Genomic DNA, 15,218 nt, shown 5'->3' with positions numbered 1-15,218 from the left:
AGGAGCCCCGTCCCCGTGTGGGGCTCTGTTTGAGGCCACTCTGTCACCCTGTCTCTTGTCCTTTGGTTGCCAGCAGACAGCTCAGGACCGGAGTGCAGAGGGGCTGGGATGGTGCTGCGCAGGGCAGGGGCAGTGAGGAGCAAGAGGAAAGGCTGAGGGGCCCAGGAGAGCCCGGCCTTTGGGCTGGAGACAGCTAACAGGATCACAGCTCCTCAGCTCTCCTGCTGTGGAGGCAATGGCTTAAAAGGACCCCGGCTCTGAGAGAAAATCTGCTCCAAAGCCACAAGTGGGTGAGGTGGGCTGGGACGGCGGCCAAGGCCAGGAAAACCCCTCCATAAGCTCCCCGAGGCAGTAAGACTACCCTGCATTTGCCTGCAGCGGCCAGCACAGTGGGTTACCATGAGGTTCCCTGGCATTGCACAAGACAGAATAATAATACCCCAAGAGAGCAGCGACGTGAGCGAGGGAACTGTGCTCTGTGTGGGTGGCAGCGGAGAGCATGGGAACGAGCTCGGCCGCTCTCCTCCAGCCTCCTGCTGCCCTAGCTCTGACAAAAGCTCCCCCCGTGACAAAGTGGACCACGATTAACTGAGACACGGCTCGGAAACGCTGTGTTTTGGGCCACTACCCTGTGTGAGAGGTGCGCTGCCTTCTGAGGCCGCCATCGCTGAGGTGACAGCTGGGAGGAACGAAGCTCCCAGCAGGCCCAGGGGGACTTCCACACCCATCTTGGACGCTCACAACGCACCCAGGTCCAACCCCATGTGTGTGAATCAGCACGGGAAGGCCAGATCTCCTTCACCTTTCGGCGCTGACAAAGGCTGTCACTGCACCGTCGTGCCGGGCCACCTGGGCCCGGCCGGCAGAGGGGCCGATGCTCGGCAAAACAACCAGCAAATGTGAGCCGAAGGCAGGCAGGGCGATCCGGCGTTTGGAAAGACTAGCTCACTGACAAGAGGGCAGGCATTTCAAAAATGATTCCACATGGCTCTATCCTGAGCTCGATTCCATTAAATTGTTTCATGATCTGGATGAGGAATAGAGAGCGTACTTATAAGGTTTCTGGAAGATGCTACGCTGGAGAGATTTCAACCACCTTGGAGTACTGGATTAGACTACAGTTTCAATAAAAGAGGAGCCGTCCAAAATCTTCAGGATGCGTTTCAGCAAAGGCAAGAGTGAAGTACAATGCTCGGGAGAATTCAAAACACAAGTACAAATGGGGCCGGGCAGAAGCACTGCAGAAGAAGTTGGAGGGCTGCAGAGGATCGCTGTGCACAAGCCAGCAGTACAACAGGCCTAGAAATAATCAGCTCGATTTCAAGAAAAACAGCCTTACCCTTGACCAGGTTTCTAACAATAATGAAATAGAAACCCTGGACAAGCGTACCTCAGGAGAGCAGACAATTTCCACGAGCGGCAGTTTTTAGGAAGAGGCTGGCTGACCGCCCCGCACACAGGACCAGGCACGCCTGACCCCGCTCAGCGCAGGCACTCGCAGCCGCGGCCCCACCGGCCCTGCCTTTCCGTGCTTCTCACGCACAGAAAAGGCGAACGGTTTTGCCTGGTGATTCCTGCATCACAGCTTCTAAAAACAGGCACTCTCTGAGGATGGTGACTGCAGCAGCAGCTGTTCTGCGGACACGTGAATACAACAGAGCTCTGTCGAGCCCTGCCGTGACCGCAAGAGTTGCCGCAGGGAGCCGAGCCGAGAGCGGCCTGCTCTCCTCACAGGCGGCTGGGTGGGAGAGGGCTGGGGCTGCTACAAACCAGGCTTTGTCCCCGGGGACAAGGAGCGATAACGTCGGTGGTGCCAGGAAATGAGATCCTAGTGGGAGACGAGGCAGGCACATTGGGAGGAAGGCCCTGAGCTGGGTATGAGCTGGTGTCTTTCTCCTAGGAGAGCCTGATTTTCCACAGACGTAAGAAGACGCAAGGAGATTGGTCTAAAAGACCTTGAATAAAGAAGATCCTCAACAAAATCCAGGCAAAGCCCTTACTGCAGCTTTCTGCAGCCTCGGGCTTCCCTCCTGGCTCAGGGCAGCAGCAGCAGCGCCCCAGCGACCCCAGCTGTGCGTGAGGTGGCTTTTCTAGAGAGGCCCTGACGCTGGTCTCAGCAGTCGCAGTGGCACCCACCAAACCTTCTGCAGGGAGCTGGGTGCTGGTGGAGGGGTCCGTGGTGGTAGGACCGACCCGTCTGAAGGCTGGAAGGCCAGCACTGCCCATGTGTGCCCCCAGGGGCTGCTTGCCAGCCCGGAGCAGCGCACACACTGAGCCACTTCTAACGGCTCTTGCGTTACCTACGAGTGACGTTTTGTGGGATTACATAAGTGAAAAGGGAACGGATGTCCTGTAGAGGTGTCTGGGTTTATAAATAGATTTATTGCTCCTCTTTAAAGTTCAGAACATACAGCTTTTCACACTACACAGCGTCAGAACAAAACTCCCAGATGGGCTTAAGACGCTCTCCTTTGCAGGCCAAAAGGCTGTGCTGGTTATTAATTGTTAACAGCTCTAAGGCCGTGCTTCATGCAGGCTGTTTCAAAATACTAGCAAGGTAATTGTGCCAAGCACTGCAGTTCCCTGACTGCACCTTCCCAGAGAGGCGTGCTGTCCTGGGCTGTACCAGATTCCCAGTGTGTGAGCTCGGTCTGGGGAACACAACGCCGATTCCCCAGCGCTGCTCTCCAGGGTTCACAGCGGTTCCTCTTACAAACAAACACGTTGCAAGTTCCAACTGATGAAAGATGAAGTCAGCAGTCCAAACTAAAAATGTTCAGCAAACAAAGCCGAGGGTGATAGCTACTGTTACCGATTTCTGAAGAAGGTGGAAGTTTCTCTTAACCTTTGGAGCACGAGATTTTCAAAAGGCATATATGAGAAAGAGCAAGAAAACAAAGTCCTCCTTCTCCCTTTAGTAGAACTTTTCAGTCAGCTCCAGGATCCACAGAACTAGTTTATTTGATGTCAAATGCCATGGAAATCTCTCTCCATAAGATATCACACAACCACCAACTCCTTTAAAAGCACCTTTGCTGAACACATACTCCCACCGTTTATATTTTCCACATTTCCTTCTAACAAGAGAGTTCGCTTTGCCACATCAGATTCCCCACAGAGTCCATGTCAGTGTTAATTTACACCTCCAGCCCCTTCAGCAGTTCCATCTATCACACCAGCAGGAACCTAGACAGCTTTCACAGAGCCATCAGAGGTGTTGGTGGTTGCTTTGTGCTAGCTGTGCAAAGCTGACAACGATGAAGTTTGGTTTAAAGAATGATTTAGCACCAAACTACCAAAACAATTTATACTGCAACCTGTCCCAGCCCAAAACAGAGACTATGTTTAGGGCAGCACAGAGCTCAGAAAGCACAAGCCTCATAGAAGAGAAGGGCACCAGCTGCGAGCAGCTCTGGGGCTGGGCTGCTGAAGCGCTGCAGCTGTCCCCAAACAAGCAAAATTCAGGGGGCTTTCTCTGCCCCGTCACTGCTGTGACCTTCCATCTCATCTCCATTGAGCAGCTCCGACTGTCCGCCACATCTGGACAATGTTTCCATCTGAAGGGTTGGTATACACTACCAAATAAGTATATAAATGAAGCAGTGTTGCTGTAAAAGCTACTAAGACTAAAAATACACTCATTGCAACAACGCAGCAGGGTTTCTAAAATATTTACAGATTTGCTTGTTACATGGGATTACTTGAGGCAAAGGAGAAAGTTATATTGTGACCCAAGTAACTTTTTTTTTTTTTAAAATCAACTTTCTGCCTCCAACTATTTCCAAGCAAACCAGTTGCAATAGTCTTATCTCTGTGGACCCAGCTGCCCCCAGACACTGACGTGGGTTAGGTGAGATCCTGGGTGTTTCTGCTTTGCCGGTCTTCCCACAGCCCCCCTCCCAGCTGGTCTCCTACCTCCCCTTCACATCTTTCATGCTGCACCACCACTGCCGCCTCTGCAAGAGGATGCTGGGCATGGCCAGAGGAGAGGGCTCGGTTTGGGTCTACTGGGCTTGCTGTGGTTGGTTTGGTGAGAGAGCCGAGGGCCTCCCAAGAAGAGAAGATCAGAATCAGTGGTGTTGATCCTCGCAGGCACAGCATTTAAAGCTCCCTCAGGTAGAGTATTTCTTGGCAATAGTGAGACGCTGGTGACAGCACTGGCTGTGGGCATCCTTCTTGTTGGCAGGATGGCCATATCTGAAACCCAGCCAGCTTAGGCAATGTTAACTGCAAAGAAGGGGGTGAAAAAAGAAAGAAAAAAAAGAAGAAAACAAAGGCAAGGCACAGAGCAGTTTTGCTGCACAGAAAGCTCTTTTGGGAGCAAAAGAAAGGAAAGAGGCTGGAGAGAGAGCAACTCCGCTAGGCAGAACCATCCTACGGCTGCTCGGGAGGCACAAAGTGTAAACAAGCTCCCTGCACAGTCTGCAAAACCAGACATACCCACTCACAAGACAAATAGCTGTACACAGGAGAGTAGCCTAAAAAGGAATTCCTCCAGAGGCTTTGTTCAAGAACAAGGGCTGGGAGGCTTGTCGGAGGGCAGCAAGCAGGGGGCTGCTCCCTCTGAGCGCAGCAGGATGGGTCAGAGAGGCACGGGCACATCTCCAAGTCAAGGCAAGTACAAACTTCTGGGGGTAGAATAAAGAGAAAATTGCTGCTTCCTAGCCACCTGACCCACAGCGTTCATGGTTCCTCAGGTTCTGTTACAGCCCTTCCCTCAGCCATCTCTTTCAAATCCAACAGTGATAAATCACACCGCTCTTCTTCCTTGGCTAAGCTGGAGCTTCAGGGAATGGTCCCCAGTGACTCCTGCGTGCAGTAACAGCTCGGGCAGAACCTAGCACTGTAGGTTTGGTCAGGAATATTCTTCCCACTTTTTTTTTTCTTTTTTTTCCATTTTTTTCACACCAAATTTCACCTGCTGAAACGAGTTCCACTCTCTTCTGAGACCTTCCACCCTCTGTGAGGAGATGCGCTGCAGTGAGCCCCGGCTGTCGGCACCCCCCTGCACACGAAGCCTGGCCATCTACTCCTACCTTTCACCTACAGCTTTTAGGGAGATACTAACCTACAAGCCAGCCTTCCTCTTCCCTCACAAAACCTCACTTTCTTTTAAGAGTGTCTGAAGAACTACCATTTCACAAGCTTTCTGAAAAACCAAACCTGTTATTGCGCTGAGGAGGCCGCCTTATCCTCGAAATCGCTGCCCCCGAGGCCCCCAGCGGAGCAGCAAGGCACGGCTTGCCTCTGCAGGAGCTCTGCTCTCCCTTCCCAGCCTACGCAAGGTATCCATGCATGCTCAGCTCTCACAGATTCAGCCAACTCGTGCTAATGTGAGCCTTGATTTTTTACAGTTCCTGATGCCATTTGTCACTCGCCATTCTCATGTTTATATATCCTTAGCTGTTAACACCAACACAAGAATGCTTTGAGGTTTCCTTCAACTTTAAGTGCTCTTTTACACCTTGGTCCTCTACAGGCACTACAGATTCCCTGGCAGGCTTCCTCTGAAAAGATGTTTTTATTCTTTTTTTATGCCTTAAGCAAGTTGTTCCTCAGTATCATTTTTGGCTTGAATTCTTATGGCTTGATACTAAGTCTGCCAGAAATTGTGTTCTTTTCCTAATTCCCTTGTTTGGTTGCAGTGTCTATTGTTTAAGAGAGCTCTTCTTACTTCTAAGAATCTACTTTAATGTATTATTTAAGCCTGATGGACTTTCTAGGGTCCTTTTAAAGGTCCTTTTGCACTATCTTTAATCATTCTCCAGACCACTCGCCAGCATTTTACCCTATTGTTTTTCTTTTAATGTTTTCCCATTCTTATGTAGCCCTTAACCTCTGAAGTTGTACTGTAGTATGTACTTCGCCATTTCAATTTGTAGGCACTTACTGATAAAATTAACTTAATTAGTCGACTTCATTTTTTTTCAGGAGGCAGCCATCACTTTTTCACTGACACGGACCTTTTCTGTCACCCAGTATCATTTGTACCCTAGTGCTAAAGTGTCTAACTGATTTAAGAGTGAAGGCTGGTGAGAGCCTGTACGCACTTTCAGTTCAAATGCCTTTACAGGTTGGATGTTATCCAGATAGTGAGCTGAATTTTCCACCTGTCTCACTTGGATACATAAAATTACCTCATTTATTTAGATACTGTGATCAGCCCTTGCTTGTAGAAGCGTATTTTTAATACCACCTCCTTGAAGCTTCTGTCTGCATGGGGCAAGCACTTTCCTCCATGTGAACTTCCCTGATACAATAGATTTGCCAGCTAATTAAAAATAAATAAAAACTGCACACATGCCGCAGAGTGCCTCTCCGAATGCGGCACACTAATAAAAATGCTAAGTTAGTTTCAAAGACTTCTGCCTTCCAGCTACATCAGCAGGAGATTTCCAGCTTTAAGATACAAGTGCTGGCTCAGAAACAGAGATGCCTCCTTTTCTTGGAGAGGGGCAGCTCAGATTGGCAACGATTTCTCCATCCGCATTCACCCAGAACGTATTTGTGCTGTACAGGGAGATGCCACCACGGCCTCACCTGGGGCTACAAGAGACAGGATGGAGGCAGAGGATGTACAAGGCACTGGTGGGTGACTGAAATTGCAAATCTCCTTCAGGTGCTCAGGACATATTTTTCAAACGCTTTCCTGCAGCACCACTGACGTTGGCTCACACCAGGAGGACAGCCAGGAGCACAACGGGAAGCACTAGAGGTATGGTGACCGTACAAAGTGGCCGAGGCAAGCTGCAGCGTGAAGACTGGGCCTGGGATAAGAGAACAAGGCAGAGTCCTGCTGGCCCAGCTGGCTGCAGTCTCCTTAGAGACTGCAATCAAAACACAGAAAAAGACTGTCTTGGACTGCTGTGTTTTTACTAATCTCTAGGTTTACTCCAGTGATGTTCTCAAGACAGAACTCATAAATGTGAACCTCATCTACGAGCTCTGTTTCAGCTCTTTATGTTTTTACAGGGTGAGCTCATTATGTATAATTATGTTTCAGATCACGGCAGAAATAAAGAGCTACCAGTAATCAGGGCTGGCCTACGTATCACAAACATAAAACTGTATTTGCCACCTCTAAATTAACACTAAGAGGAATTATGTAATCTTAAATTTACAACATTTGAAAATGTATTAAGGCAGATCAGCTGGACTCAAGGCTAGAATTACGACGTGCCGCACAAACACAGTTCAAAACAGCTGAGATGGAGAGTGCAATCTCACAGATCAGGATTAAAATTTCCTTCTTGCTTTGCAGCACAGCTCTCGGCACGGTGCTCGCTGTACAGCTTGGTGGGAGAGCGTACCTACGCGGCAGTATCAGCATCCAGCTTTAACAGATACCTAGGAGATAGGCTCTCTGCAGCGAGACGCGCACACACTCAGCTCCAAACTGAACCTGGCTCCTTCTGCAGCTCCATACCGGCAGCTCATGTCATGGGTTCCTTTTTTCTTCTACAGTGTGAATTTTATATAGCATGTCTTTTATATGGAAAAACAATCTGGTGTAGTAACTCTACACTGGCACTTGAAATACTAAATCTGAAGTCCAATTAATTTGTGACTCATTCTCTTCCACTTCTTGGACAACATGTTCCCAAGAAAATGCCATCTGTAGCATTTATCCTGCCTGTCCAGGGAAGACCAGTCACACTGGGGCTTGGCCAGCTATATCACACAAAACCCAAGAGATTTTCCTGTTAACGAAGGGGCAAAAAGACACAGAAGATCCTCTGAAATCATCTTCCTGTTCTTTTGAATACTTAAAAATAGGTTACTTATTTAGCAATTTAGGTAAACAGACCGTTATGAAAAGTCACAGGGGAATAAGCCTTCATGATTTCATTTCTTGATCGTTTCCTGTCTAACTAACTAAACATGAACTCAAATGACACGGATTCCTTTTCTTTTGCATGCAGAATATTTGAATGATTTCTGTCATACTTCTTTGACTAATTTAATCTTCTCCTTCCTGTCAAGGACAACGTATATTAGCAGAAAAGTGGTGGGAAGTGCAAAATCTCTCAAAGAACAAAACTTATCAAAAACTTGTGTTTCAAGTTGAATCTAGGCAATGATCAATTTTGATGTTCATGGAAACAGGAAAGATGAGGGAGGTTATTCTGCTCTGGTAAACAGAAATTTTACATCACTTTGAAAAGAGAAAAGAAGTGAGACCAGCAACATCTTACAATATGACTAAAACCTGTGGTTAAAATTCCTTGACAAAGCCTGTTCTGCCAAGCTTTCAGCCCTGACCTCTGGAGCAGAATTTTAGATGAGCTCAAGGGGTGAAGCACATCTGTGACACTAGCAAACCATCGTTATTACAGCAGAACCACAGTAACTCAACACGCTGCTTGTCTGACTGCACACCAGGACAGCAGACTCTCCACGTCTCAGTCCAGGCACAAAAATCAGCTGTTGCAGAGAGTCCTAGCCAAGAGCGAGCTTTGGCTTGGATTTGTCCCGGTCTGGCTTCACCAAACTACTCGTGCTCCTCAAATGTACAAATTTTGAAAATGGCCTGTAGACTTACAGCATGGAGACATGCTGAGATATACTTTTCTATATCCTGATTGAGAAGCCTTGCTGCTTTATAGGATTCTCAGTGACCTTCCGAAAAGACGTTAGCAGTCACCCTACCTTCATCTTACAGACAGGTTGTAATCCTACCTACGCAACTTCCAGACCCTCTTCTCATACACTGTAACTTATAAGGCTATGCTGATTTCTCAGCGCTTTCTGTTAAATCTAGACATAGCAGAAACAGCAAGGGAAAGATCTCTGCAGATCACGCTTGTGCAGCCCAGAGATGCTTCCCAGTCTGGGGCCAAGCAGAGCAGCCATGAGAGGGAGCTACAGGGATTAAGATCTGGCTTCTAAGCACGAAGAAGGAACTGACAACACCTAGGGATAGAAGGCTACCTAAACTGTTAAGCAGCAAAGGAAAGTCAGCCGCTCGTAAATGTATTGTTTTAGACCTTCTTCGCTCAATGACTGGGAATTCTGCTTCTTCTGCAAGACGGAAATGACATCTTTTGTTTGCTTGACCCTGAAGGCAGAGGAAGTTGGAGACTATTTTTTTAACCCCGAGACATGAGAACTTATAGAACATTGTCATTTCCCAAATAGATTTTGTTTTTTATCTTCCTTCTCAGCCTGTGTGGGTTCTGTTTGCCTTATGGATTTTTCACAGAGTTTGCTACCAGCCTTGGACATCTGCAAGGGCTTTTGCACATGGCTGTCAGTTGAAAGAACGTCCTTTGTAGCTGCGTGCAAATATCCGTGCTACTTGATGGCAGAAATCCCTCTGGTTTTGATCAAAAAACCTTACCACTATATTTGTTATTAGCCATTTTAATTGAAACGTGTATTATTTCAGAGCACTTTTGAAGTCTGTTACATCAGTAGGGTGAGAAATGCTGGAAAGGAAGGCCGAGGGAAATAGCTGCAATCAGAAGCTGGCCAACGCAACTGAGCATATGGACTTTGCAAAACACTCCATTCCACTCGGTAGATTTTTACCTCTAAGAGCCTCTTTGGCTGTTGTGCTTCATCACAAGAAGCAACTCTTAGGATAACTCCATCCAGGAACAGATAAATTACAGAAGATCAGGCACACAAACAAGTATAACAAAGGCAGGCTGAAGACAAGTCCCATTGTGTGACATCAGACCAAGGACCTATCCAGAATATCTGCAGAAAATTCAGAACTCTCTGTTCATGGCTGTCAGTTCTCAGAAAATAAGGTGAGGAACTTTAGACTTGTCTGCTGGCTGGACGTGTACTTGCTTATTGCTAGGCAACTGATAAACTCCCCTTTTTTCAACAGCCTTGCTGTTAATGCTCTCCTCGCAGCAGCTCTCTCTTGGATCGATGGATACTCAGGACTAAGTAACCAACTCCTGTAACTTATTCCATGTACTAGCAGCTGAACTGATCCACACGAAACAGCTTCCATGTAAACAACCGCTGGCCCTGACTTCTACACTTATGTATTGGGAGCAAGGGAAAGGGGAGAGACTAATGCCAAAGGACATGTTGACATAGTACAGGATATCCAGGGGGTTCTAGTAAGAGGATGGGCAGCCCTTCACCTCCAGACCACTAAGGATCCCAAATCTTCATGATGCGAAGACCGTACATTAGCCCTTCCATGAAATGAACGGGAAATCTGCAGTTTAGTACTCAGCTGGTTGGTTTCCACATGGTAAAGGGTCTGATGCTGGCACTAAGAATACTTGTATTTGTAACTGGCAGAAAGTCCAAGGCACTAGCTACGCTTCTTCCAACATCTGCAACATCGGCATTTGCCTGGGGAAAAATACATTAATGCAAGTGTCTTCTTCAGCTGAACTTTGACTGCTATCTCCTACAAGGAGTGGCTGTACGCATGTTCTCTCTTTTGCACGCTGCATGGAGAGGACTACTGGTAGCGTGCGCTGCGCTGCAGAGCTGCGGACGTCCTGCAGAGACAAAAGGCCCGTGCTTGGGGTCGGAAGAGTGGCTTAGCTGTGCTGTTCTCCATAGATTATTTTGATCCAAAGACCGATGTTATAACCCACTGCATTTTTTGCAGCAGTTAAGTAAATACAAGACTAATGGCAAATGTTTTCATTTAAACTTCAAGCAAGGCACCGCCTATATGTCAATTTGGAACTGGTGTAATGAGCCAACACGACTCTGAATTACAATAAAAGCAAATTTAGGAATGAAATCTACTGGAGACTTAACTGGTCTCAAGTGCATAGTTAGATTTCTAAAATAATAGCCGCAATCCAGCATAACAAACATGACTTGCTTAAAAACAAAAGCTGAAGTTTAACTGTAAATTGCAGTTGGCTTTCATTCCCATGAGAAACTGCAAGATATTTCTTCTTGGAATAACTTCTCAGCAAAGTCATACCAGTGGTACTCCCAGAACCACGTACAGTGGGACTAGGGCTACACAACTCTGCTTTTTTTCCCTCCAGGCTTATCAAGCCTGGCTTAACTTAGATCCCATCAGAAAGATTTTTATTTTGACTACTAGTTGTGTCCAGAAATGCTGGGGCTTCGTAGTTGGGCAGAGGGAGGTCAAAAAGCGGGCTCAGCTGGCTGCAGGGGCCGAGGGGAGAGTTGGACCGAGTGACAGCAGCCAGCAGGGGAGTGGGACAAGGGTAAAGGACAATGAGAGCATCTGGGGAGGCAGAAAGGCAGAAGCTGATAGCAAGCACTGGCTGCGAATTGCAGGAGTGGCCTGGTGAGCGTGGAAAGGAGGTTGGAACTGGGTGGGGAGAAACCAATCGGTAAGAGGGGTGGGATAAACATGTACCAACATAGTTGTTGTCTATTTAAAAAAAAAAAAAAAAGCAACACCTTAATACTTAAACATATTCCAGAGTCAACACACTTTCAGGCACCTGCACAGAAGCCCTCCGTAGAGACTTCGCTGGCTGTTCATGCTCGCAGAGAGGCATTGGGCAACTCAGGCTGAACAAGAGATGGAGCACGCAGGGCGTACTTAAAAGGTAACGGCCATTTTTACTTTTTACAACATAAAATTCAGAATAGTTTTTATCAAGTTTTTGCCTTGAAAATGAATAACTTACTGTTATTGCTTTTTACAATATTCTCTTAAATATTCCAACTACAACTTCCATTGTACTGAACGCACACACACACACGTCTATTACAAAGTTTTCTTTCGAGATTTGCCATCGGCTGAAAAGCACCAGCACTGCTGGACTTATATCAAGTCTTCCCCCAAGAAGAATTATGAAAAACTTTTCGAACTACAAACCAAATTCTGTTTTGTACATGGGTGTAAAGAATCAAACAAACCTTGCAGAACTATGTCACCAACCTCCATGTCGAGTCACACAAGACAGTGACTGACAACTCGTTTCATTTCCTGGTCTTTGCCCGCACTTGTTCGCTCCCCACTGCTGCTGGTGGGAACTGCTCAACTGAGCTAAAGAGTCTCCAGCAGAGCTCAGAGGGCACTCAAGAGATCAAAGCACAATCAGAAAAGGATGACAGTCCTGCTGGTAAAAGACCGTCCAAGTTGTTCAAAATGTCCTCTAATGAACTGTAAAGCTGTTTCATGTTTGTAAAGTGTCATGGGTAAACTTTAGCACTCAGATAAAATTAAGATCCTGTCGAAGAAAGCGAGTGAAGTAGTTCTGAAAAAGATTCAAAGCAAAGGCCATTTCACTTGTACTCCCTTCACCTCGTCTGCCAGTGGCAGTGAAAAAGATTTCCCTTCTTCCACAAAGACCTGTCTGAGGCATGAGAAAAGGCAGTTCTTTCACTGAAAGTTTTGACAGTTCCGCGCAGGGAGACCCAGCCTTTTCCAGCAGCCAATTCTCCGCAGGTGGACAAAGAATTAAGGTGGGCCTAAAAGCAGAGCAGACAGCTTGGAGAAAAGCTTTGCTGTCAGCGAACTTCCAGATGCCTCTTCAGGACATGCTCAGTCCCTGCAGAGGCAGGATAGGGTGGAGGAGCAATGTTCTCAAAGGAGAGAAATGGGTTTGTCCCCAGGCAGAACTTTTTAGGGAATAGTCTCCTATCAGTAATCTACTAATTATCAAATTAAACGTTATGCCAAGGTACCCACTGCCTCTTATGTATCCTGTAATTTTTTTCCTAACACCTGGCTGAGTGTCACAGAGGAAGCAGTGCTTGATGCCATTGTTTACGCAATTGCTCTCCTCGTGTCTGATCCATTTCAACACCTCTACCAAGTCCCAGGACATTTTTTATTTCCTGGATTTTACTGATGTTCTGAAGAAAAATCCCGAAGAACTCCAGTAACTATAATTTCACAATGTTTCATTCTTAATAAAGGGTAAGATTTATCACTGGATTCTGATGTGTATTTTCCAAATTATATTTACTCCAATAACTGAACAGCTATCTCACTTAAGACTCAATAACATTTTAAGAATAAATACTTTGTAAATTAGAAATAGGGTTTATTCTCCAAGTGATAAAGTTCACATTTGCTTGTGATAATTCAGCTCAGCCAGAAAAGGATTTTTGTAACAGACATGAAAAGGGAGTTTCAGACTGATAAATGCCAAAAATAATTCTGATACATCTAATAAAAATTTCCCTAAGATAGCTGGTTATATATTATCACTCTAGACTTACCATACTGTAGTGCATGGGAAAACAATAATTATAAGATGTTGCAAGCCCGAACTGATGTGTTTGTTTGTTTATGGAAATTTATGTCATCGGACAATATTTTTGGCATGCTTGAATTTAACAAAAACATTTGGGTTTATGATTCACTTGTACTGTAAAGCATGTATTAAAAAGGCATTACAGTGTATAGATAGTAAGCAAAGTTTGTACTGTCACAAGGTTCTTGATGCATTTGATGACTGTGACAGTGTGACAGTGACGCTGTCTTAACTTGGCAGTTCCTCATCGCATGAATTAATATATTTGCACAGTTCAAGTCATATCTCTCACATGGGACTAAAATGGAGGTCAAGAACATTTCTTTTCACTAACAAGCTTGTGCCTTTAGTACAAAGCTGTTTTCTCTGTTTTCTGCGCAGGACAGTCTCCAATACTCAATGCAACCTTTGTAGCCACCAAGTTAGAGAAGCTAGATCATATTCAGGTAACTGGAATCAGCAACGTATACATCACCAGGACTGGATGGCATTACCACAGAGTCCTGAAGGAGCTACAGTGAGAGACTGCAGACTGCTGGACAAGGCACGAGGCCTCTTGTAACAGTCTGGGATGCCAGGCACGAATGATGTGCTAGTACCACTTTTCCAGGAGGAACTTTGTCAACTACCAGTTTGACTTCTTTTTCAAAGCTGTAACAATGTCCGCTTAGTCTAAGCTTGGCTTCCATACACAAGTCAGGCATCTCTTTGAAATTATTCTCCTATCAATCTCTTTCATGTTTTGCACTTACCATTGATGTTTACAGCTGGCAACACTATAGACATCTTTGGTCTTCTGGTCTTGTTATGTGTGGTGGCTGGCAATAACAGGTGGTCCTGAAAAACGGGGGAAAAGATGTGTTAAATCTACCCTGGAAGCATAGTGCTGGGAAAATTCCTTTCCATTCTGTGTTACAGGCATTCCACATAGAAGTATTTATGACAGCTTAGCAATTTCAAATTGTTGAGAGAGTCTTCCAAAAGTCACAGCAGTTGCTCATGCTGTGCAACCAAAAAGAAATCCCTATCGCATGCAGCAGAATATGAAAAGGCCTTGATCATGTGGAAAGAGATGGAAACTACTATTAGGCCCTAGTTCAACAGAGTACTTATGTATATGATTAAAGTAATTGAACTCGACTTCAATGATATTTAAACATGTGGTTAAGGGCTTTGCTGAACTGGAGCCTTTACTGGCAGTGCTGTCTGCTTTCTATATAAATATCGTCTTGCTATACCTATGGCAAGCTCATGCCACATGCCTCTTGCTGCAGGGCTGTATCAGTTAGGGCTGTGATGGGGTGTGAAATACGAGCTCTGCTGACAAAACCCACCAAGGAAGTCTGATGGCAAAGCTATGCTTTGGAAGTTTATTTCAGCTGGGAGGTGGCTAGGCGCTGCCGTAGGACAGAAGGGTTCAAACTATCCCGGGTTTTTAGCAGCAGAAGCTGCGTCTGCAGGAGAAGCTCCAGACGTGGACCTGACCTGCCAGGAAAAATGCAGCCTTTCCTCAGTTCTTCTTGCTAACTGTTGCTGAACTCACATCACTCAGCTTGTCATCTGGGAAAAGAGGGTTCATACCTTATTGACAGAACTAACAGAGCATAAAGCGTTGGTGCAGGCATCTCCCATGTTGTTGGACAATGCTGATCAAAGGAAGACCACTGTATGAAAGGGAAGCTTCCCAAGCTTTTCAAAGATTAGCTGCTCTGACAGAAGGTTGCTTCACCACCTCCTCTCAACATGCAGCGGGCATTGTGAGGGAAGTACGTTTGCTCTCTCCTGGTAATTAAGTGCAAAAGACTGCGTTGATATAGTCGACAAATTCAGTTTAAATTCCTAACTCAGGCTCTAAGTGAAACAACTCTGCCAGTTGCAAAGTATCTTTCCCAGGCTCCAAAGAATGAATTCAAGGGGTTTATTTTCCCATGTGTTTGTCCCTCTCAGTCCCAACAGCTCCAAATTCACCCCGTGTCACTGAGAAGAACCAAGCCAGCAGGTGCCACCATGTCAAACACACGGAGACAAACTCCTTAAGAAGTT

General features: G+C 46.1%; 1 protein-coding gene across 2 annotated transcripts in view; it reads right to left on the bottom strand.

Moving 5' to 3' along the window:
* ATF6 (activating transcription factor 6) overlaps window positions 1–15,218 on the bottom strand; it is a 78,527-nt gene that overhangs the window by 4,022 nt on the left and 59,287 nt on the right. For both annotated transcript variants that reach the window (XM_083846837.1, XM_083846838.1), the window contains exon 15: window positions 13,928–14,012. In XM_083846837.1, the coding sequence (XP_083702963.1) occupies window positions 13,928–14,012 (85 nt within the window). The remainder of the gene's footprint in view (window positions 1–13,927; window positions 14,013–15,218) is intronic.

This window comes from Anser anser, assembly GCF_964211835.1.
Source record: "Anser anser genome assembly, chromosome: 8".
NCBI lineage: Eukaryota > Metazoa > Chordata > Aves > Anseriformes > Anatidae > Anser > Anser anser.
This window is presented reverse-complemented; position numbering and strand designations above follow the sequence as displayed.